This window comes from Aulostomus chinensis, chromosome 24 (assembly GCF_037954235.1).
Source record: "Aulostomus chinensis isolate RoL2024-O1b breed Wild chromosome 24, RoL_Achi_v1.0, whole genome shotgun sequence".
Classification (NCBI taxonomy): domain Eukaryota; kingdom Metazoa; phylum Chordata; class Actinopteri; order Syngnathiformes; family Aulostomidae; genus Aulostomus; species Aulostomus chinensis.
Window position 1 is genome coordinate 1,365,563 of NC_141343.1, and position 24,360 is coordinate 1,389,922.

General features: G+C 40.2%; 3 protein-coding genes across 5 annotated transcripts; 1 reads left to right on the forward strand and 2 right to left on the reverse strand.

The window, feature by feature from the left end:
* The first annotated feature begins 18 nt into the window (after positions 1–18).
* slx1b (structure-specific endonuclease subunit SLX1B) lies at positions 19–4,410 on the forward strand. Of its 2 annotated transcripts, none has more exons than XM_086197032.1 (5): positions 19–606; positions 691–742; positions 1,236–1,556; positions 1,632–1,847; positions 2,449–4,410. In XM_086197032.1, exons 1-5 carry the CDS (start codon positions 434–436, stop codon positions 2,476–2,478), a joined length of 792 nt encoding a protein of 263 aa, XP_086053158.1. In that variant the 5' UTR covers positions 19–433; the 3' UTR covers positions 2,479–4,410. The 2 variants fall into 2 exon arrangements, with proteins under 2 accessions (XP_086053158.1, XP_086053157.1); XM_086197031.1 differs by having other exon boundaries at positions 22–606; positions 2,446–4,410.
* On the reverse strand, positions 3,320–8,815 carry LOC147238319 (uncharacterized). 2 transcript variants are annotated; one of them, XM_086197033.1, is made up of 8 exons: positions 8,710–8,815; positions 8,376–8,494; positions 8,008–8,118; positions 7,730–7,840; positions 7,432–7,485; positions 6,011–6,178; positions 4,681–4,800; positions 3,320–3,885 (listed from the first exon to the last, which is right to left on the reverse strand). In XM_086197033.1, the coding sequence occupies exons 1-8, from the start codon at positions 8,714–8,716 to the stop codon at positions 3,826–3,828; spliced, it is 750 nt and encodes a 249-aa protein (XP_086053159.1). In that variant the 5' UTR covers positions 8,717–8,815; the 3' UTR covers positions 3,320–3,825. The 2 variants fall into 2 exon arrangements, with proteins under 2 accessions (XP_086053159.1, XP_086053160.1); XM_086197034.1 differs by lacking the exon at positions 7,730–7,840.
* A 3,716-nt stretch (positions 8,816–12,531) lies between these two features.
* On the reverse strand, positions 12,532–21,123 carry LOC147238320 (lysosome-associated membrane glycoprotein 1-like). The gene is made up of 6 exons (XM_086197691.1): positions 20,967–21,123; positions 18,319–18,794; positions 17,506–17,625; positions 15,143–15,212; positions 14,333–14,506; positions 12,532–13,605 (listed from the first exon to the last, which is right to left on the reverse strand). Exons 1-6 carry the CDS (start codon positions 21,013–21,015, stop codon positions 13,466–13,468), a joined length of 1,029 nt encoding a protein of 342 aa, XP_086053817.1. The 5' UTR covers positions 21,016–21,123; the 3' UTR covers positions 12,532–13,465.
* Positions 21,124–24,360: the final 3,237 nt, after the last annotated feature.

Here is a 24,360-nt window from a genome sequence, read left to right on the forward strand (position 1 = left end):
TTGTAACCAAGAAAATATTCATTATTTCCCCGTCGAGACTTATTTTGTCATTTTAAATATTTTTTCTCATCAGGCAGTTCAGTGGACTACTAACAGAGACTGTTTACATCCTTGGCTAGCCATACACAAGCTAACCTGACAGTAAAACCCTCGATGCTAACTGTGGTTTTTGGTTGTAAACGCTTCAAGAAATGTTCATCATATTATATGTTAAAATATTGCCGTAAAACGGCAGTGTTGCGAAAATTAAATTATGCTACATGTTACTTTGGCTTTGTAGATATTTTATCCTTTTGTTTATGGCTTCACTGACTCCAAACTGTCCTTGCACACAATTTGATGTTTTTTTTTCGGGTAATGCTCACAACGCTGAGAACACCGCGTCGGGTTCGGACTTTACTTGACAGTTTGCTTCATTTTATTTCCCTCTATAATGGTGGTGGAGGTCGAGAGCTTCTATGGCGTGTACATGCTGTACTGCATCAACCCGAAATTCAAAGGGCGAATCTACATTGGCTTCACTGTGAACCCCGAACGCAGGATCGGACAACACAACGCCGGGCGGCACAAGGGGGGAGCCAAGAGGACCAGCGGGAGGGGACCGTGGTATGACCTCGCTTCACTATTCTGTGTCATAAAACACCTTTTGTAGGGCTTGAAACACACGAGTCTTTATTTTGTTTTATTCAGGGAGATGGTCCTCATCATACATGGATTCCCCTCTGACATCGCTGCCCTGAGGGTAAGGGATTTTAAATAATAGACAGTACATGTTTGTTTGTCAAGAAACAATTACGGATAATTTTGAAATACATATTCCTCATCTCAAATTGCCGAACTGTTGTCAACATAAGAATGTGTGGGCATAAAGGGCACATAATCCTTTCATAAGCAATTCTTTAATATTCAGGCTGCACTGTTCGAAACAGTTTAAAAGGACTAAACAGGCTGACATTGTGATTCTATAAATAATACACTACTAACAAAGTTAATCAAACGACAAGTTAATGTAATATTTATGTATATTATGTACTGAAAACATTACAATTTTGAACTTTTTCTCACTGATGAAACAGTTAGAAAAGCTCATAAATCTTATAGTTACAGTGTTGTTGCCTCGTCATGTGTTGAACAACGAAGAAGAAACTTGAGCAAAGCTATTTCTTTGTAGAACTCAGGTTGAAGGTGAAGACATTTTTCTCTGCTCTTTGCTCCTGTGCTTCTTTGTTGGTCAGTTTGAGTGGGCGTGGCAGCACCCTCACTCCTCCAGACGTCTCTCCCATGTGTCCCGGCGCTCCAGGAAAGAGTCCAGCTTGCAGTTCCACTGGCGTGTGGTCTCCAACATGCTCCGGGTGGCTCCGTGGAACAGGCTGCCGCTGACGGCCCGCTGGCTCAAGCAGGAGTACAGGATGGACTTTGAGCCCAGTCTGCAGCCCCCCCTGCACATCCCTATTGCTTTTGGGAGTGTGAGAGCCAAGAGGAAGATGCCACTGCAGGCTGCTGGCGAGGAGGAGGAGGAGACGTCCAGGTGCTTTCTGTGCAGAGGGCTGGTCAAGGTAGGATGTTCGTGACCTCCTGGGGTTTTTGGGTTTAATCCTGACAAGAATTTTCAGGTCTCTGATTCCCCACAGATGTCTGAGAAGCTGAACTGTTTCCACCCGTCCTGCGGGATGAGCAGCCACCTGATCTGCCTCGCCAAACATTTCCTGAAGCGTGAGCCATCCCACCTCCTGCCTGTGGAGGGTGAGTGTCCAGCCTGCCGTCACTCAGTGCTGTGGGGGAGCCTCATCCGTCATAAACAGGGCTGCTTCGGAGACCTGGAGGAGTTTACGCCCTCAGAGACCCATGTAAGTTACAGATCGACTTGCCATGCTGCTGCTCATCCTTCAGTCCTGCGTGTCTGCTATGACACTGCTCTGCCAAGTGGCATACATATATCGGATACGCATATTATATCTCTTATGTATTATTGTTATTGTTGTTATTATAAGTAAAGTTCTTTTTTAAGCGGATGTTTATGATGTTTTCTCCTGGACCCTCACGCGGATTTGTCCTCCTCATCCTCTCTCACTAACAAACACTTGAATTTGTCAGCTGAGGTTCTGAGGTGCTGTATCGAATCACTGTGCCAAGTCGGGGAAATAGATTTTAATAAACTACTTGCAAGCCTTTTTTGAGGACATATGATTTCCTTTGATGCCATGCTACATTTACCATTCGCCACCATTGATTGTGCGAAGCTAACTAGCGTGGTTCTTTCCAAAAAGTTGGCATGTTCCTTTAAGTCATGTCTGAATTTGATCCTGATACAATCTGTGGAACTGGTTTGGTTGTAGTATCCTTAATGTTGCACGTCCTTGAAGGGTCTAAGATGGCAATGTTTTAACAAACATTCATAATATCATTCATAATTGTCGCTTTATTAATTTGTACTTTGATCACCAGCAGAGCCACTGGACTGATGACCTGCAGATATGAAGGACATGAACTTCCCGTAGCTGAACCAGTAAAACGTCTGTACCGGTGCAGTATAAATGGTATCTCACAGTTGGGAGATGATCCACTTTTATTTATCTCTTAATGAATTGTACTTTGTAACCATGTTTGCATATTTCATGTATTAAATATTTGTGTAGAAAAAAAACAAAAAGTTACTATTCAGTACAACAAATAAATTGCGTATAATTGTTTTTACATGAGTTCATTTTCTTTCGCAGTAAATCGGTTCTAAGCCATGAATCGAGCTCACTCCTGCTGAAATATAAGTAGAAAGCAAATATTAATATACTATGAATGAAAATACTCTCCTCCAAGTTATAAGAAAAGCACATGAGCAAAGTAAGTTCGAAGTAAAAAGGTGTAAGTATATAAAAACATTGACTACAGTATATAGTTTTATGTTTAAACCGGTAATTAAGGGAACAAAAAAAAACATTTTTAGAAGGAAGAATAGGAAATAATGACACATCAATTTTCTAATCCTGTACTTTAAAAAAGTACTTCAAATAAAAAAGTACATTTTAATACTTTTTTTTAGATAGTTAATATTTGAAAAATACATATTTCCATTAACCTATGCAAGTGATACACTGTATTTTTTAATTCACATATCAAGGGATGCTGAATTATTATCACAGGCATTCTAAACACTACTTGGAAGTAGTTTTCAGTAGTGCAGTACACTCAAGTTACTTGAGTGATTTTTTTTTAATTTGTGCAGTGTTTTAATTTGTTCATCTTCTACATTTCTAGAACCACAGAAGTTAAAAAAATGAAACTCTGTCAAAAATAAAACACGTGGAACATCATGTGTCATTTTTTTTATTGATCATAATGTTTCCTGCAATGACAAATGAAAGATTTAATAAGGCAGTGATCGTAAAATAGCCAAAGATCTGTACAAAACTAGTCAGAGGAATAGTATGATGTATTAATGTGTACTTGTATCGAATGAACTACGTTCATATACAGTTAATACACTTGTATCATGTATATTTCTGTTCTTACTGATGACAGCTGATGCTTTGATGGTTTCTGACATGAATCATTTCACCTTATATATACGTGAAATACTCAAACTGCTGTCAGCGGAACCAAATACATCACAGATTCATTTATAGTCTTTTATACATCTGGTTAAAATCTTAACAAAATGGCAATTAAAAAAAGCAACTTATAAAAAACATTTTCAAACTACAATCACGTGAGTCTGTAAGTCTGCTGCTACTGTTGCTGGACACGGACCTGATGAGAGGATTTACATATCACACATAAAAATATATGACTGGTGAATTTTATTGTATTTGTATGTGGGTTTGGTGTACTTCAGTCCTGCGGGGCTGCTTGAGGCGCCACCGTCGGAGGGGTTTGTACCGTGATCACCGGCTGAGGATCAGAGGGGAGAGTTTGAGTCAGTGAACGGTCGACTTCCACAAAGAAACAGTCAGTCAGTATCATAAGCTGAAATTGACTTGAATGAAATAGTGGTGAAATGATCATTTAAAACTATTTATTGTTCACGATATTTAAAGTCTGGTGAGTGAACAGGACTACAGAGGTCGTCGAGGACATGAAACGTCATCATGTCAATAACAGAAAGGTGAGGCTTAGCGGCGGAAAAGCTGAAGACCTTTGTAATTCATTGCATAACATTAACCTTTAACCTCTAGTTGATTTTTAGTCCCTTAAACTTGCGTTAGCAAAAGAATTTATTTTCCACAGTGATCCTGTATGATGTCCCACTGCTTTTGGTTGAGGAAACCCACAACTATGCTAACTTCAAAATTAGCCGACAAATATACTGCAGCACATTATCGCCATTATTATGTATCATTATTATTATTATACTATATATCATTTATCTATTGAGTGTAGCGAGAGTGTTGGCTTGTTGAGATGAACTCCTTTTCGTTCATGTAAATTGATTTTTAAGTGAATAACAGATGGAAATGATTCTTTTGTTTTCAATTCTCATTATTCACCTATTATAATAATTATCATTATATTTATTTTGTATTATGTTGTCATTTACATGATAGAAATAAAGATATATCAAATCAAATGAAACTAAACATTGTACCATCAACTGTCCTTGTCAATCATCTAAATGTTCCTGGTGCAGTTGGAGACCATCAGTAGCTGAGAACCTCCATGGTGGAGGTGGGAACGGTGTTTACTCACCACTTTAGCTGGTGCACAGCATTTGACCACCTTGCAACAGTAGGTAGCCAACGTGGCTGAGATGGCGAACAAAGTCACCTGGATGAGAATATCCTTGGCAAAGAAGTGTATGTGGGTGCGCTGTAAACGAGATCACGCCTTCAGAGATTATGTCTGAACTAAACAAGGAAAGAAATGAAGAGCATCAAGGAGGGACAGGGCAGCAAACGAACAGGAGCGCTGGCAACGGTCCCTTTTCAGGAGTGAGCTTCTGCTCCAGTTTACTGACCTTTAACTGATATTTTGAAATGTACCAATTTTAAAAAGGATAGTAAACTGAAAACATGAAGAGTCAGTCTGTTAATTTTTTTTTCAGTTCACAATCTGGTACTGCAGCTTCCTCCACAGTCCAAAGACATCAAGAGGGACCAGGTTAATCCAGACTCTAAATTGACCGTAGGCGTGGCTGGGAGAGCCAATGGTTGTCTGTCTCTATGTGTTGGCCCTGCCCTGGACTGGTGACCTGTCCAGGGTGAACCCCGCCTCTGCTGGGATAGGCTCCAGCCTATACAGGCCCCCCCCCCCCCCCCCCCCACGACCCCTAGGCCGTATAAAATGGAAGGAATATTTGCTTACCATTTACCTGTTTGGAAGATTACCGCAACACTTTTTCCTCGTGAAACAGCTGCAGTGTTTTGCAAACTAAAAAAGTGTGAGTACATCATGACTGAACTTTCATTGTAGAGTGAAAAAGTACAGGTGTACTCCAACATTTGAGTAGTATTGGCCATCACTTCTATCAGCTAACATTGTAAAGGAAAAAAAATGTGTTAAATGGGGCCAGTGTAAGACAACATTACACTGTAAAGTATGATATTGCTGTTTCTCACTCTTCAAGTGCCAGGAATGACGCGACTATTGAATCCATCCATCGTCATCTTCCGCTTATTCCTTTAAAGGGTCGCGGGGGGGCTGGAGCCTATCCCAGCATCTACGGGCGAGAGGCGGGGTTCACCCTGGACAGGTCGCCAGTCCATCGCAGGGCCAACATACAGAGACGAACAACCATTCACACTCACATTCACACCTACAGTCAATTTAGAGTATCAATCAGCCTTGTCCCCTCTTGATGTTTTTGGACTGTGGAGGAAGCTGGAGTACCAGAGAGAACCCACACAGGAACAGGGAGAACATGGAGACTCCACACAGAAAGATCCCATGACCTAGCCGGGACTCGAACGGTGCCGCCGCAACTATTGAATATTAAAGATAACATTTCTCTTGATTTATTTTTCCTTGACTGATGGCATGAAAGTGTTGCATTGATGAAAAAGAGAAGCTGATAACTCACCTCAACCAGGGAGCAAAGCTCATATTGTTGAGTTGAAGTCTCATTTTCATGATCAAAATTGTAAGCGTAGCAATATGGAAGAGAGGATCCAAATTTATACTGAATGAAGATCACGTTAAAGACGGAGGCGACACAGGCCACAATCTGCATCCCCAAACAGGCGCGTAGCTGAAGGACAGAACAAGAAACAAAATTCTCCAATTATAATCACTTTCTCTCATTTGGTTGAACGAGATATTTACAGTTAAAGTAGTCAGATAATCACAAAAATACCCAACAACAGCAACTTTATATGTTATTCCTGAAATCAATGTTAAAAAGGCAATAAAAATGAAAAGTGAAGTCTTTACCATCCAAAACGGTGGTTGTGTATAATCAGAACGTTGACACATCCATCTGTCATAAAGTTACAATTAAATGCTAACTTTCTCAGCATAGCGTAGCATTTTGGTTTGCCGTTAAGTACAGCAGTGATTACCCCCCTTCTAATTTTTTTTTGTCTTAAAATTGGCAGTTGCTAATTAGCGACTAAATAAAAGGGGACAAAAGCTGTCAATGCATTTTACATCATTGCACCATAATCAGGAAAAAGAAAAGCGTTAAGCTGTTTGTGGTGACACTGAGGGCATGGCTACAGACGTCTGACTAATATTTGTTTGCCACAGTGCTTATTTCTGTCAAATAACAGACAAACTCTGTTAATCTATGAGTTCATTTGCTTCAACTTGTTTCTATGGTAACATGCTTTATTCTGTGACTGAAACAAGATGGTGGACACAGGCCATTGTAAATGGTTTCCTCGCAGATGCTGTGGCTTGGCACCTAATAATAATAATAATAATAATGATGATGATAAAAAAAACTCCAAGGGGGCAGTTTTCTATGATTTCATTTACCATCCATGTATTTTTTTTAAATAATGATGTGACATACAAGAAGCAGTTAACTGTTGACCTCGCTAGCTTGGCCTACTTTCCCAGGAGAAAGGCAGTGGTGGCAGGAGCTGGAAAGCTAGGTGGGGCTACAAGCTAAGCTAAAGGCTACAACACCCCAAAACCCTTCCAATCACCCTTCTCACCAAAGAGGCAAAAAGCAGTCTCACTGCATGGCATACAGTAAATCTGATGATGGGGGAAAAAAATCCTAGAACGGGAGGATTTTGTGTGTATCATACCAAGGAAGTTCTAAAACTAGACTCAATCAGATATAAATGACCACTGATCAGCAGGCGTTCGCCATCTCACAGTAGCCATGAAAAACACAGTAATTACAATCTGAACTGTCCTAAAACAGCTGTTTGTACAGTACTGCTTGATGCCTGTAGCTGCTTCTTCAGTCCTTAAATTAACTCAAACGTATGTATTGATAGTGATGGTGGGTTGATGTGTGATGAGCTCGTTGACTCTTCTTTAGCCACTCACCGTCGGCAGGTGGAGGCTCTGTGCCGCAACAGCCACACATCCAGCGACTACCACCTGTGAAGACAGCAAACATCATCATCCTCATCATCCAGTCAGCATTAGTAACATGTAACACACACAAATATACTATTTCTGGTCACCCTACTACACAGGTGGCCGCTAGTTAGCACTGGCAGCTCAGAAAACTGCCTCAACAGTCATCAGATATATTTTTCAATCAATTAACGAAACCAAATAATTTTTTTTCCGTGACTGTAAGAGAAATGCTTATCATGACCAAAGATCAGGAGGATAAGACCTGAATAAACCAAGATCCTGATTTATTTGAATTGGACTGTACGCAGAGGAGGAACGCCAGGCTTTGGAAGCTGAGAGCAAGTGAACTGAAGAAGTAGTTCCGGGTATGTACCTGTCAAAATATCAACAAGTCAGGATTTTAATAGGTTTTTTTTTTTACTGTTCTTTTCCAGTTCATGCCAATAGAAGTGGAACATAAGAAGAATGTCAAGCACTAGATTTTGTGTTGACTGGAAGTACTTTGTTGTACTTTTACATGTTTTGCTTTATTTTGCTTACCAGCAGAGATGAAATGAAGAAAGCTACGTCAGGCCCCTCCTCAACCAGCCCCTTGTACAGGAACACACCTAAGCAGGTCATCTGAAACACACTCAGACCAATCTGAGTGATCTGAAAGCAGCACAGAGACCAAAGCTTCAGGTTCAAGTGACGTCACAGCGCCAATTTCACTCTAAATCCTGCTGCTTCCTCCCTTACTGGCGGTAACATTACCAATGAAAACTTAAATGGGTACTATTGTATCTGGGACTTTGTACTTCTTACTCAATTTAACCATGGCAAGGACGCGCGCGCGCGCGCACGTGCGCACTCACACGCACGCACAAACACACACACAAACACACACACACACACACACACACACACACCCCGAGGGCTTTGGGCTCAGCCTCCAGGTACTTCTGGCTCCTGTAGATGTTCCTCTGGAAGGTGACGGCCACCAGAGGACCCTGAGGGGGGGGCCCTGCCTCCACCGCTACTGCTTCATCTGAAACAACCCAAATATTTCTAAATAAATACGACTGCATACACCACGGTCGTTTTAATAGTTTTAGTGTTGATTGCGGCGAGTATGAAGAGCTAAAAAGCTCGAGCAACGGAAGTTCCTGTCACACAGAGAAACAACATCTGGATTCAATCTGGACCAACGCGTCCAGAACCAGGACTGCGGGATGATGAAGCCTTTTTTTTTTTTTTTTTTACCTGCCATTAGTCCAGTGTCCGCCTTCACGTCACGATCCGGGTGATTTAGTCCACTATAACTGGTGGATGAAGACGAGAAGTTACACAAAAACACTCGGGGGTAGAGTTCCGCCCACGAGATGCGCGCGCGCGTCCGTGTAACACGACTCCAGCTGGACGGACACCAGATCAGAACGGCGGCGATCGGCCATCTATCTATCTATCTATCTATCTATCTATCTATCTATCTATCTATCTATCTATCTATCTATCCATCTATCCGTCTATCTATCTATCTATCTATCTATCTATCTATCTATCTATCCATCCATCTATCTATCTATCTATCTATATATCTATCTATAGATATAGATAGATATATAGATAGATAGATAGATAGATGATAGATAGATAGATGGATAGATGGATGGATAGACAGATAGATAGATAGATAGATAGATAGATAGATAGATAGATAGAGAGAGAGAGAGAGAGATGGATTCTGAATTTGACAGGGAGCCATGCAGAGAAGCCAGTACAGGAGAGACATGGTCTCTTCTACTAGTTCTCATCAACACGCGGGCAGCAGCGTTCTGGACCAGCTGGAGAGTCTTTAGGGACTTATTAGTCCAGCCTGATAGAAGGGAATTGCAGTAATCCAGCCTGGAAGTGACAAAGGCATGGACTAGTTTTTCTGCATCCTTTTTAGACAGGATGTGTCTGATCTTAGTGATGTTATGTAAATGAAACAAAGCAGTCCTATAGATTTGCTTAATGTGGGCATTAAAGGACAGATCCTGATCAAAGAGAACTGCTAGGTTCCTTACGGTCGTGCTGGGGGCCAGGGTGGTGCCATCCAGGGTACCTATCTTGTGGAACACCATAAATGACTCGTGGTTTCAGAGGAGTAATCGTTAGCAAGTACAAACTTAGATTGACCTAGTAAATTTGACCTAAACCAGTTTAGTGTGGTTCCTTAAATGCCAATTACATAATTAGTCCATTAAAAGTAGATGCGCAGTTTTGCAGTGACGACCAAAAATATACTCGATTCCGGTTGTTTTTATTGCACTTCCCTCTGCGGTATTGGGTGATGAGAAGAAATGAGAGTGGCCTCAGGAGCAGGTGCTCTTTTCTATTAAATGAGCTATAAAATATCAGCAACTAAAAAATAGATGTCTATAAGTCATTAGGAATTCAAATTAATTTTATATCAATGATAAATGCATAGATACCTCTTAGCCATGCCACCCCCACAGAGACACATCATAGTATATAAACCTGATGACATCTTGCTATTGGTGTCAAGTGAAATGTAGAGGATACTTCTTAGGACTAGGTGTTCAAATCCCCAAATTTTCATCACAGCCAATGAATGAGGTCGTAGATAGACTCTTGGATAGGGTGGAGTTTACAGAGGCCACATGGTGCCACCAATGCGACCCATCTTCAGTTGTGTGCCCCAACTTCATCAGGTGTTTCGGCCACTTATTCACAAGACACCCTCTGTCCAGGTTGGCCCACTCCAGGCTGATCAGACCTGGGCGTGAGTCGCATGGTAGGCACCATGCCGTCATTTAGCAGCCCATATTGATCGGGAGTGCCAACACTGGAGTCGTTGAGGATGACTGTTGGTTTTGAGTTGACGTGGCATCGATTGAGGTTTTGTTGCGTTGTAGCTGGACGTGAAGCGACAGGCACCATGCGGTCATTTAGCAGCCCATATCGCATCCTTCCATTTCAACCACAGCCAGTGACTGCTCTGCTCCGCTGCCGTGGCAAGTTCTGTAATTGCCTTCCTTTGGGCCTGTCCTCTGATCCCAACTTCCTTTAGGAGCCTTGTTGTGGAACTGGCTACGAAGCCTCTACAGCCCACCTCCACAGGCCACACCTTGATATTCCAGCCCCGCTCCTCTGCCTCTGCTGCCAGGTCAGCATACCGCAGCCTCTTCCGCTGAAATGCTTCACCGATGGCATCCTCCCATGGGACTGTCAGCTCAACGATGAGGACCCATTGGCAGGTTTTGGACCAGAGAACCAGGTCTGGACGCAGGCTGGTCGCTGCAATTTCAGGGGGGAAGGTGAGCCTCTGGCTGAGATCTACTCGCATTTCCCAATCCCGGGCTGCATACAGAGGGCCTGAGTCTGGAAGTGCTGGTGTGGTCCGCTGTGTCGCCCCTTCCCGAATGAAGACCATCTTCTGTGGGAACATAGGCTGAGTTGGCGTTGGTGGCTAACCCCTTGCTCTTGAGTTCGGCAGCCAAGCACAAGTACATGTGAAAATCAGAAATAGTTTGTTTTTTATTTCTGCAGTGACACAAAACCTACAATCATTCATAAGTACACGTCCTTCATTTTCTCTCCGTCCATGTAATTGGTTTTTACCCTCAAAGCATATTCAGTCATTCAAACATAGAATTCTAGGTCCTCATAGTTACTCTCTGTTTGATAATAGATAAACTGTTTCATAGATAAACTCAGGGTAAAAAGTATTAGTATTCATAGATATGAATACTTCATTTGATGACAAGTATGTACTAACCACTGAGGTGAGTGTTCCTCCCATGTTTAGGGTACAGTACTGCTGTGGTAGGGCATGAAAGTGAAATGGACAAGTTTTGAATTTCTATTTCATGTAACACATCTGGAGAGAGAAGAGACCGACGTAGAAATATATCATTCTTTAATGGCAATGAAGCATAATAATATGACACACACATTGTTAGTGAGGGCCATCACTTTCATTCAACTCACAGCACCAACTGGTGGACAACACCTGGTACCACAGCTGTGAGCAACAGGACTGATCCTTCATGAATTCACTGTTTTCCACCTGGAGCAACCCCACCAACCCCCAACCCCCAAGAGCCAAATTACACCCCCCCCCCACCAAAAAACCCCCACAATGCATCAGTATCGGAACCACCTTCTTTTTAGATGTCGTGTTCTGTCATATAGAGAAGAACAAAAAGAAAGTACTTCCATCCATTCATTTACATTTCCAACAGGGACCCTGGAGGCTACATTTGAACACAAGAAATCTGATCTGGCATCAATGATCTGACCCTCTGAAACATCAATCGATACACTATTTATATCAGCAATTTCATTTTTTTTTTTGATGGACATTTTCAAGTTTGTTTGTTTTTTCCAGCTAATTGTGACGATGTCTGGTTGATTTATTTCTTTTGAGTATCCCTTTTTTTCTCATCCCTTTTAAAGTTCTTATCCCTTTTTTCATGCGCATCATTTTACTTGATTTCTTTCAAATACAAATATCAAAATGACATGAGTAAATTAACAATTAATTACCTGAGTTACAAGAAAAAAATGAGCACAGAACAACAACAAAAAAACCACACACCCTTGAAAACCACCAACACAATATATGAGGTCCATACTTTATTTTCTATACGCTGCGTAATTTGTTTTTAAAATTGTATTTATTAAAATGTGGTATTTAAAAGTCAGATGTGTTGCATTCAAATTTGAAAGGTCTCATAAGCTGTTAACTATAATTAAACCATTCCTCATTTTGCTGATGTTCCCCTGGGAGCCCGTTGAGGACCACTGGGGTTCTGTTGTTGAGGACTCCTGGTCCAGATGTGTTAAGGCTAAGACGTGAAAACGCAGTCAGGATCAGTCTTGACTCACTGCTAAAAATTCCCACTACATAGTTAAAAAGACAACGAGCTAATCAGCTGAAACAGCAATCAGTGCAGATGACGTCAGCCAGCTAGAATCTCTGAAAAACATCCTTTGTATTTCCCTTTTGCCGATTCTTTAACAATGTAAACACACTAAACAACACAATAATTCCGTACGTGTAACGTTAGTGATTGGATAACTTTCTTCTTTGCTTTTGACAGTTCCACTAAAATCCCTTATTTGGTAAAATGAACGAGACGATTTGATTCTTAAAACATACACTTAAAACACAACACAACAACCATGTGCCAAACATAAATGCTCTATTTTTAAAGATGTTATATGTATTTTGAATTTACAGTGGTGAAATCTGACTAGTTTGATTTTAGCTCAAATGATGTTAGACTGATAACCGATATTAGCCCCTAAAGTGTTGCCATACTCAGACTCCCTATATGAGGAAAATATCTTAATGTTGGATATGTTACACCATTGTATGCATACAAATATCAGTCTGTATTCCATCAGTGTCATCTTATAGTATGCTGGTATAGAAACACTGATTTTAAATATAAACATTCAACAATTTGTGTAATTGTTTGGTACAAAAATGGACACGAACAGACTGGATGGTGGTGTGATACGGTTGTTTTCGAGTGGCATTACAGAACTCACATATATGTAGCCTCATTACTATGTTATTACAGAAGCAAAAATAGTCCAACGATGACACATTTTCGGGACCCATGTTTTTTTTTAACAATCTATCTATATTCTAATTGTAATTGGCGATGGCGACATCATCATTTTTGTATGATGTTTCCTCTTTTGCCATTTCAAGTTTCCATTTTGTGTTGAGGTTTATGTTTATTGCCTAATTTGGGCCTTTCAATTTCATCAAAAATCAAAAATGCATTTTGATCTGACTGACAAAGAGGCACTTTAAATGTCATCTATGGGTATAAAAGTCTGGGATTATATCAGTGGCATCCTGAAGTCTCTGAAACACAAGTGATAACAGTAATATTGAAAAAACAAAAACTAAAATGGACAGGAAACTAGTAGGTTTGACTTTAAGTGCCCTTTAACCCCTGGGAGAGACCAAAGCCTCAGTGACCTCTGGGTGACCTCACAGAGACTGGTAGCCATCAGTCCTCCTCCTGCGGCCCAGCAGGTAAGCCACCACCACCACCACGATGAGCACCAGCAACGTCACACCCACCGCAATGGCGACACGGTAATCTGGCTTGTCAGCAGCACATGCGTCGGCTGGAAAACACGCATGACACACACACACACATTACATTTACCTCTGATGACCAATCAATCATATTTATCGCTATATTAGACACGTGTTGGTAGTTGAAGATGAAAAAAGGTACAACTCTATCAAATTATAATGTGTGTTGGTAATATTAGTAATGCAAATTGACAAGTTAAAATAATTTAAGTAATAACACGTAATAATTCTTATACTACTTTTGGAGTGCAGGATTTTTAGTTCTGCTTGTTGATTGAGAAAAATTCTGAAAACAAGTACCATCAAAATAAGAAATAATGAAAGTTTTTTTTTTAACAATTTATTTTATGAAATTGCAACCCCCCAAAAAATAAAATTGGAATCAATATATGTTCCCACTTCCCTTAATTTTATTTTTAAACAATATTTTGGAAGCCCCATACTATATTTTCAGCTATATTTGCACTGATTTTTTTTTTACATGACTTGCAGTCTCAGCTGAATCTCCAGCTGCTAAATACTTTTATTTTTGGCAAAACTTCCATTTAAACATTTAAGCAGAATTCATTTGAACATCATACACAACTCAATCAAGGGCTACTGGAAAGCAGAAAATCAGATGTTTTTATTTTCAGTGTCTGACTGTGATAAATGTTGTTGTTGATCAGGAAAATGCACATTTTCTACGATACGATAATAGCAGAGAGAGGGAACGATTCTGCTTCATTAAGAATAAATAAATAGATGGCCACTTACGTGTGCCGAATTCGTTGCTCTTGGTAAGATTGAAAGCCTGCATCCTGTCCTGGTTGACATCCAGATAGAGCCCATCCCCCATGAAAAAGGATTCACTCCTGCAGGAGTACGAGTGTCCAACCCTTGCAGCAAAGAGGTGCAGGGACTTGTTGTTGGCCTTGTACTGGCCCAAAGCTGCAACAGCGAAACACAATCATTTTTACCACAAAAAAAACAGAACGGCGTTGGCATCGGACGTGTCAGCTGAAGTAAGAACGGCTGTTTGCAGAATTACAAGCCTGATTGGGGGATAAACAGCTGAACAGATGCACACAAACAAGGAAGTTTTGACTTCAATATTTCTCTTCTATGTTAATCATTTCCAGACTTGTGCAACTGCGGCTGACAGTGTTCATGCTGTGACCCACAAATTGGAATTGTTGTACATAACTTGATGCCCCCTATTTTGGCATGCATAAAAAGTACATCAACTTTTACTAAATGGCATAAATGTATTTGGTTAAACACACTTTAATGTTGTTGTAAGAGGATGTAAGGACGTTTTCAGTTCTAACTATTGAACAGTAGCTGCCAACAATTCTCACATCCCGTTTAAAAAACACAATTGATGTTAATACAACTGCTTAACTGCAATCATGTTCATTTATTATCATTTATTTTCTTACAGAAATTAAAAATACATGAATAAAAAAATAGATAGCATTTATGTCCATGTACTGTTTACTTCGTGTTAAATAAGTGTTACTGTTCGATAAAGATAAATCACTCAAAGAGATAGGAATAAAAACAAAACGTGAATATTAGACTCACCTCCTTTAGTGAAGGCGTAGGAGAAGTTGAAAGACAAAGCATCCACAAAGACAGCATTCTCGGCAGCACTCTGCAGAAATAAGAGAACACAAGTTTTTATAGAAAGGTTATTTGTGCTACTACATAACTATGTTAATTTCATTTTCAAGTTACATATACAGAATATTTTCATGGGATCATGGAAGTAATGAGTCCTTATCATCACTGAGAAAAAAAAACTGTTTTCCAGCATGAAACAGCTTTTGTTTCAGCACTTTAACAGTTAAATTTTGAGCTTGCTTGACAACCCAGAGAGAACTCGTCTGTCTGGTCCACTAACCCTCAGTGTTTTGTTACCAACACTCACTAATCTTTGAGTGTTGCAGTGTACAGTAATGCCTTCTACACCGGTCGTCATTTGTTTTGAACTGATCTAGTTTGCCGGGTTTTAACGGCTGATTTCAAGGCAGATTAAGCAGGTTCATTTACCTCCACTCCACAAGAGCGATTATTTAAGTTATCATTTAGCCATAAATATCTGCCCTCTCTGACAAAGTCTAGTTCTTCAACTGCAAACTCAACAACAGGGACGTACTCAATAAAAGGACACATCAGCATGTGTAAGGTTGTTGACTCAATTTCTCTCTCTCTCAAAAAAAAGTAGTAATATGAAATTAGAGTCACCATTTCACATGAAAACCAACTTAAATCAAACAAAAATAGAGTCAAAGGCAACATTTGTACGCTTCAGAACCAGCAGCTGTCCTCAAGAGGCAGTAGTGAGTCTCCATAGCCCTCTGAGTGTACCACTTAAGCCCTGCCATCTTGAAAAGGAAACTATTTGAAATTTTGGGATTTGTCACAAGCTGCTTGTATCCATGACACTTCTCATAAATAATCATCAGTAATGTGAGGATATACTGCCTAAGTGGGCCAAGGCAAATATCAGAACAGCTAAAACTGCCTAGTAAGTTCAGAAAAGATTTGCTGTAAAAGTACAAGTTTGCTGTACTTTATTGAAATGTAAACTTTAAAACAAGGAAAAGACAATATTTTTGCCATATCATGATATAATGACATTCAAGATCCAAGAGGATATCTCCTGTACGTACGTTCTACACCTCGTCCAAACAGCTGGTTTGGTGTGATTCAAGAGGATTCCCTCTTGAATCACACCAAATCTTGCCTCCACTATTTGCGCACATTGCTGTTAAGATATACAAGAGCAGATTTCCAAGAATCCATGATAGATGTGCATGTTGTGGTGAGCTACAGTCCCCTGGTTACACATGCATGGCCCAACTAGAAGAAGTATATAACTTGTACAGCAAATCTGTATACACGCAGTTGCACTAACGCCATAAAATAAACATGTACATGCAAACCAACACATCTAACCTTTCCTGTGACTGCACTATGACGCGGGAGATGACGGCCCAAATTTTTGTGACATGCTGCCTCCTATTGGTAAGTTATATACCGTCACTGAATTAATGAACCCACCTTAAAAACAGAATTTTTTAAATTGGAGTAGTATGATCTGCTGTGGCCCATGGCAAGCAGGTACTTTACAACAGGGACCCAGACCCTGTCTGTAGAGCTAAACCTTCCGTCAGCTCGAAAGCAGAAGTTTGAATACAGAAGGCTGTAGTAGTTTCCTTTAACTGCTAAATACAGCGCCCCAGGGACAAATTATTTTTATAGTCCAACAAGAAGTTAGCATCTGCAGATTTTCCCTCCACCAAAAAACTATGATATTGTTACAGTGGATTTTGTATTATTGAAGAAACACAGCTCTGCATTGAACTGACGTTTTGTTCAGAAGCATCATCTCCACTAATGAACACTACTGTCATGATTTTTGAAGCATAGAAGCAACTGCTAGTGCTGCAAAGCTAACGTTGGGCTATGATGGAACTACGACATGGACGCATGACTTTCCAAGTCACCACAGCTGAGCTTCACGCTTCTTTGTCCACTATATCAACAACCTCTGTTGTCCTTTAGCCACTTGATGCTTTAAAGACATAAAATTCACAAGTGCGGTATTCACTGATGTATTTTCTGCTGCCTTTATTTCAGGTATCTAAAAACAGTTGATTTTGAGATGAGGGAACTGGACGTGCAACAATGCTAACTTATTTCCGTGTCACAGGAGTCATTCCTGTCTGACTTTTATCTTGATTACTAGTTTGTTTGCCCAAGTCAAGAAACAAGCTCAGGGTAGCCTCAGTGAAATCAGTAGACCTTTTTCTTTGCTGCATTATGAATCTACTAGCACCCTACATAGAGTGAAGACCTCCACCAAGAAAAATCATCAATGATAAGTCATTGGGTGCTCTTGTTACTGCAATCCCATTTTTATTTGGAAAAATCAGAAGTACCTTGTTGAACATGAAGGTGATGAATCCTTCTTTGAAGACGAGGGTAAGGTTGGCCTTCATTTCCTGACAACTTCCTTCGGCTGAGGTCATATTTGGCTGAACCATGAAGGTTCCATTGAGCTGTAAGAAAAAAAACAGGCAGTTGATTGGCCATCTATGCAGTGTTTCTAATGAGAAAAGAAAAAATTTACCATGTCATTCAGGTTGAGCAATTGTCTTGTGACATGACACACATTTAACCAACTACTGAGATTAAATGCACCACATTGAGGAAATCAGGAATTTCAATATTCCTCAGTTCCTGAAAATAGTCTGCTGACAACTGCACCACAAAAAGTAGAGTGTATGTGCAGAAACTTCAACAGAAGCTGGCAATGAATTTACAGATAGGAGAGACACTAACTAATGAACTTAAGTCCAATAAATTTAAAGAGACACTAAAAAACAAAACAAAACACTTCTTTGTTGTTAAAGTGATCCATCCCAAAATCGTAAGGGTTCTTCTTTGGCCCATGCTACACCCACCAACCCTTCCTGGTGGAAGAAATAAGACTTTCTCCATGATTGCTTTTTGTATAATACAGTCTTTTTCAACACTTTTCAACAGTTTCCAAGCAACAAAACCAGTAGTATTAGTCGTACCAGAAGTATTAAAGATGCATTTTTAAAAATTATAAAAGCTAAATAGAAGTTTGCCCTGACAGATGATGGTCTAAACATTCCTTCCCATTTCAGAACCTGCTCAAGAAACGAGATAAAAACATTGACACCCCCCCCCCCCCCCCACGCAATGCTGTTACTGATGAAATGTACCTTTGGCGTCACCAGTCGGACCTGCACAGCCATCTGAGCCATCAAACAAATCTCTTTTTTATCTGTCCTCACGGTGTAGTTTCCTACTGTCAGGTTGGTAGGTGCCGTAGGCTCAGGAGCAAGGGTCGTGGTCTTGGCCGTGGTGGTTGTTGTAGGCTTGGGGGTGGTTGTTGTAGGCTTGGGGGTGGTGGTTGTTGTTGTAGGCTTGGGGGTGGTGGTTGTTGTTGTAGGCTTGGGGGTGGTGGTTGTTGTTGTAGGCTTGGGGGTGGTGGTTGTTTTTGTAGGCTTGGGGGTGGTGGTTGTTTTTGTAGGCTTGGGGGTGGTGGTTGCTGTTGTAGGCTTGGGGGTGGTGGTTGTTGTTGTAGGCTTGGGGGTGGTGGTTGTTGTTGTAGGCTTGCGGGTTGGGTCTGAGCCAAAGTCTTGTGCAGGGGACATGGATGCAGACGCTTTGTTTTCATTTTCCTCAATCGACAGCGCTTCAGTGAAAACAGACAGAGGGAACAACAAACCCATTTCAGTATTCAAACATAACACAAATGTTCAACTTAAACCTGGATTACATGCATTTGTTGCTTCTTTTTGATTTAATGGGGGCACTGAAACAAGATGACAACATTTATTATTATTATTCCCTTCCATCCATCCATCCATCCATCCATCGTCTTCCACTTGTTCCTATCAAGGGTCACGGGGGGTTGGGTTGGGTGGGGTGGGGGGGTGGGGGGGGGCTGGAGCCTATCCCAGCATCTACGGGCGAGAGGCAGGGTTCACCCTGGACAGGTTGCCAGTCCATCACAGGGCCAACACACAGAGACAAACAACCATTCACACTCACATTCACACCTACAGTCAATTTAGAGTGTCCAATCAGCCTCGTCCCCTCTTGATGTCTTTGGACTGTGGGAGGAAGCCGGAGTACCAGAGAGAACCCACGCAGGCACTGGGAGAACATGCAAACTCAAACCCGGAACCTTCTTGCTGTGAGGCGACAGTGCTAACCACTGCACCACTGTGCAGCCTTATTATTATTATTAAGTCCCTTATTCACTCTCCACCAACTCTGGAGTGAAATATCTGGCTCTTTAGCTTTAAGTAATATGACTTTGTTCCTCTCGAAGTTGCAAACTTAGTCTGTTTTTCACAAACAAAAAAATCTATGCAAAAAAATAGAAGTTGAGTTGCTAAGTTTGTGATAATTCTCAGAGCGTCAACATAATGACGTCCCATTACGCACATATACAACTGCTAACATTGTTAGCATAACTGTGCTGTGCTGCACCTAGCCTGCAGACAGCAACAAAAAAAAGCCATCACTACAGAGCCACTTGATACAGCAATGAATCAAAGTGAGATAAAATATCAATACTGCATATCAATTGTCTCACTGTGCAGTGATACACTGGCTGGTGCCAAATCGCAATTTTTAATTAAAACAATTTTTTTTTTTTTTTACTCAAACAGAATTATGCAAAACTGACAAGAAGCTGGCACAAAAGGCAGTCTTTCCAGATATTGATCGAAAACCCTGAACTGCTGTTTATCACAATCATGAGCCGAATGTGATTCACACCCCTGGACTGGACCGCATATTCAAGGAAGCTTTGTGTTAACAGCAACAGATAATGACAATATCTTATTTACCAGGGACAAAAGTCCATAAAACATTTATGACACTTGCTGACGTTGTTATCTACATGTCCCAGTTCAGGAGGGAGATAAACCGACTGGCTGGGCTTGATACACCGAGATGACTTGACCAGTGTTAAAGACTGTAAATAGCAATCAAAAGACCAAATACAAACGATCCACTACAATGACAACCTCCAAAAATAAACACATTTCTGAAGACATAGCGCACAATTATGAATTTTATTCTTTATTTTGATTATTTTGTATTTTTTAAAGGTTGTATTAAAGGTTATTTACAATGTGAAGTATAGAATCTGTCTTTAAAAGTGGTGCAATGACGGTCTGAAAGATAAATATTCTTCATGATGTTATATTTCCTCCTCTGTCTACAAAAGGGCATGTCTATATCAGCCCGTAATTCCCAAATATCTGTTACAGATTCCTCCAATTTTGGCAATAAACCTGATTCCCAACAATTATGATGTGTTTTTTATATATTTCAAAGTTATTAATGGCTCCTATTATGAGCAACTTATGGGATTTAATACACTCAAGTACACGGGCATTAAAGAAGAATCGAGAAAAACAGAGGTTGCTCAAGAGGCTAAAACGTCATGCTTTCAACACTGAACTTTGAGGTCAAACTTCGGGGGTTGCAGACGCATCTTTTTTGAAAGAAAAAGAAGAAGAAAAACAGCCCTCTTCTGCCAAAAGCATGTGACTCTGACCTGCGACACTATCGAAAGACTGCGGAAATTTCTGTTCCCTAACCAATCCAGGAAGTCCCACAAATATCTCATAATACATTTGTCTCATTTCACAACGCATTAAAACTCATCACCGTAAATAAAGCGGCAACAGCGCTGTTCGAAAGGGTACACGAGGTCAATTCTGACAGTTTTGTCAAGAAATATTGCTATATATGTGTTGAATTTACCGTAAACATTTTTTTTTCCAATTTTATGACAAAAAAAGTTAAGGCCTTACTTTGAACGTTCCAGTAGTAGAGATAAACTCACCTGAGACAGCGCAGCAGGCCAGAACAAGCAGAAGAACGGTGGTCTTCATGGCGACAGGTGGGACTGACTGGAAGAGTAGAACCGACAGGCGCGCAGAGCTCGGTGAAGCTGAAAGTGCAATAACAGCAGCCGCGTCTTTGCAGCTGTTTTGACCGCAGCACATCAATTTCACGTACACGACTTGGACTAGAATCGGAAATAGTGGGAGTTTCACAAATAAAAGCATTACAAGCGGCCAGGAGTGCTAACAAAGTTGCCCTACATGTCACACACGGTGGTGAGGAGAAGTTACTTAACTAAAGTAGACATACCAAGATGAAATAGTACTCCTGTATAAAGTCTCTCTTCTGAGTAATCTTCTGAGAAATTCTGAATAAGAAGTAGAGAAGTTATTGGTATTCTGTTTCCTGGCAGGCTTTAAATTTGATAGTACAAATTCATTGTCATCACCATCAGATAATGCAAAATTTGTCATTCAGATAAATGGAGTGCAATACAAAACATTAAACATTCAAATTACCCTAAAGTATAAATACATAAGTGAAATACAAATATTTTGACATTGTACAGAACTTGAGTACACTCTACTTTCCCACATGGCACACACACTATTAATACTGTGCTGTATTAGCAGGAGCATTATTAGGGCCTGAGCCTGAAGGTACTTCAGGCGAAGACCCTATTATGTTTGCTCGGCAGAGCAACACATTAGTATTGCTTTAATTAGTATTGTATTTGAGTATTAGCATTGCTATTTTATTAATATTTGCATTGTGGTGTTTGTGCATGTATTTCTACTGGTATCAGCGGGTGATACTGTACTGTCCATACTACACTCCAGTATGTTGTTGTGGTAGTTTTAGATGTAGATGTCATCATTGCGAGCTGTGTAATATTATTCAAGCTAATATTATTGTTATTTTTCTGTTGTTTGGCATGTTTTCTGCCTCTTTCTGTCTCTTCTTCACTTTCTACCTATCTACATTTGATCCATTCTCTCTCTTTCCTGCTCTCTTCCTCCCTAACCAGTCGAGGAAGATGGCCACCTGAACAGAGTCTGTTCAACATTTCTTCCTGTAAAAAGGCGTTGTTGTTTTTTTTAATGTCACAGTTGTCATCAAGTTCTTTCTGGGTCCTCTTTTTTTCTTGGGTCTCTTTAAAATATAAGATTATATATAAGATTATCTTGAAGCATGTGGCACTAGACATACTCTATTTGTAAAGTGTCATGTGATACACATTCTAAACACTTCATGTACAGTTATGAAGCACATTACATAGAGACTAATAAAATATTTCTGTCCACATTGGAGGATAGTACGCTGATGGTTAGATAGCAGTTGACTTTAATTGATAACTGGTTATTGTAAAGTCAGATTTCATGAGCCTAATCATGGTTCACACAAAAATAATGGGATGCTGCAGGATGGTTCAATCTTACACATAGCACCTTTAATTCTGACTTGGTACTTGTTAAATATCTTTATGCAGGGAATTTAGCTGAGAGCATTATTAAAAAGAATGAAAAAAGTTCAAATTGAAAATAAGAAGTGGTTCATGAGAGGGAATTTATTTTGAAATCAACAAAAGGAAGCACTACTGTTGATCCCTGCCTGTAAAATTTCTGTGTAGGTCACCATTATCATTACTGAGGAAACGAAACTAAACCGGTAATGTGACATGGAAGGGTGAAGCCAAGGCCCACAGTAGAATTTAAAGGTAACAGGTCATTTTTGACAATAAGGAAAATAAACTTACTGCTTACTCACGATTCTCTTAGTGATTCAGTGTGTGCGCGTGTGTTTGTGTGTGTGTGTGTGTGTGTGTGTGTGTATGTGTCAAAACCTTAAATAAAGCTGCAGTTCACTAAAAGTTTTAACAAATTTGCAAAGAAAGAAACAGCATTCAACAACCATTACAAGAGATTCCTAACCAGAAGACAAAATCTGCCTTTTTCTGCTCAGTGACTCAGTGACTGTGTTTTCATTTGAGATAATACTGCTGTTGATATCTGGTGGTACAAATCTACTCATCCTAGCTGCCTGAAGCACCTTTACGAATAAATGAACGTCCCTCACATTCAGGCCCTTGTCAGACAAGTTCTCATAATGCTAATTGCTAATTGCTGCCAGCTAAATCTCTCTGCATTTCACACTGTCGCGTTTTGGTCTATTTAAACATTTACATGCTACTGGGAGGATGCCCTCTGAGCATGCTCTATGGGGAGAACACGTGCACCAGAGGGCTACTGCTGTTCGCATCTGCCAACTTGAATATAGATAAATAATTCAGACTTTCCTAATATGCCTAATCATTCAATTCTGATTGTGAAACAAGGCCTTTTGTAGGTGCTCAAAATCCATCGTTTTACTGCTGCAATGTTAACTACAGTGTTTTTAATCATTCTGACTACACAAGATGGAGGCAAAGTTGATGCTTTATAGCTTTAACTGAAAATGAGTTTCCCCAAACTTTGTTGAGTGAACTCTAAAATCATAGGGACCTCTAGTGGACACTCTTGATAGCTTTGCACTGACAATACAGTGTGTTACAATAGTCGAAAAGGCTGTGGTGCAACAAGCTAACATTAGTAATAATAAGGAAAACATCAAAAGTGTGGAAAAATGTGCTTTGTATCTATTTAGCAATATTCTGGGTTTACTGCAGGTTAGGGAGCCGTTGCATTAGTATATTTACTATCTGTCTGAGGCAACAAGACAGGCGTTACAGTGATAATGAAAATAGTAGAACTAAAATCTCATGTATAATTTGTAGGAGATATCGGTGAACAAGCAAGCCGGTTACTTCATATATCATACTCCAAATCAACAGGGTATTTCAGCAATACCCCCCCCCCCCCAAAAAAAGTATTTTGCCTTTTAAGTCATCACAAATGGCTCACAAAGAGCTATTTTTCCCCTGTACTACTTCTTTGTGACTCCAGAATGCAGAAAGAGCCAGCCATGTACATTTAGCTTGATGCTAATGGTGACGTACAGCTAACGGCAGTCAAAACTCTTCAAAACTTTCACTGTCCAGTGTAATCCGCGTCTTTTTTCTCCAGCCATGTGCTCAGTAATCCACAAACTCTTGATTTTAGCTACAAACAAACACACAAGAAGACCTGTAGTTCACTACAGTGAACAGCGAACCAAAATATACATTTTTTGGTGAAGGGCCGCTGTGACACAGAGTTGGGGTGTCGACCCAGGAAATCTGTGGCTCAGGAAGTAAAGTCATCTGGTCATGAGGAGTTTCCTAGTTTGATCCATTTCCTTCAGAGGCCATACTGAAATATCCTTGAGCAAAACACCGAACAGCTAAATAATAATTTAATTTATATGGAATATGAAATAAAGACCCAAAGTAAATGTGTCCTGTACCAAAAAAAAAA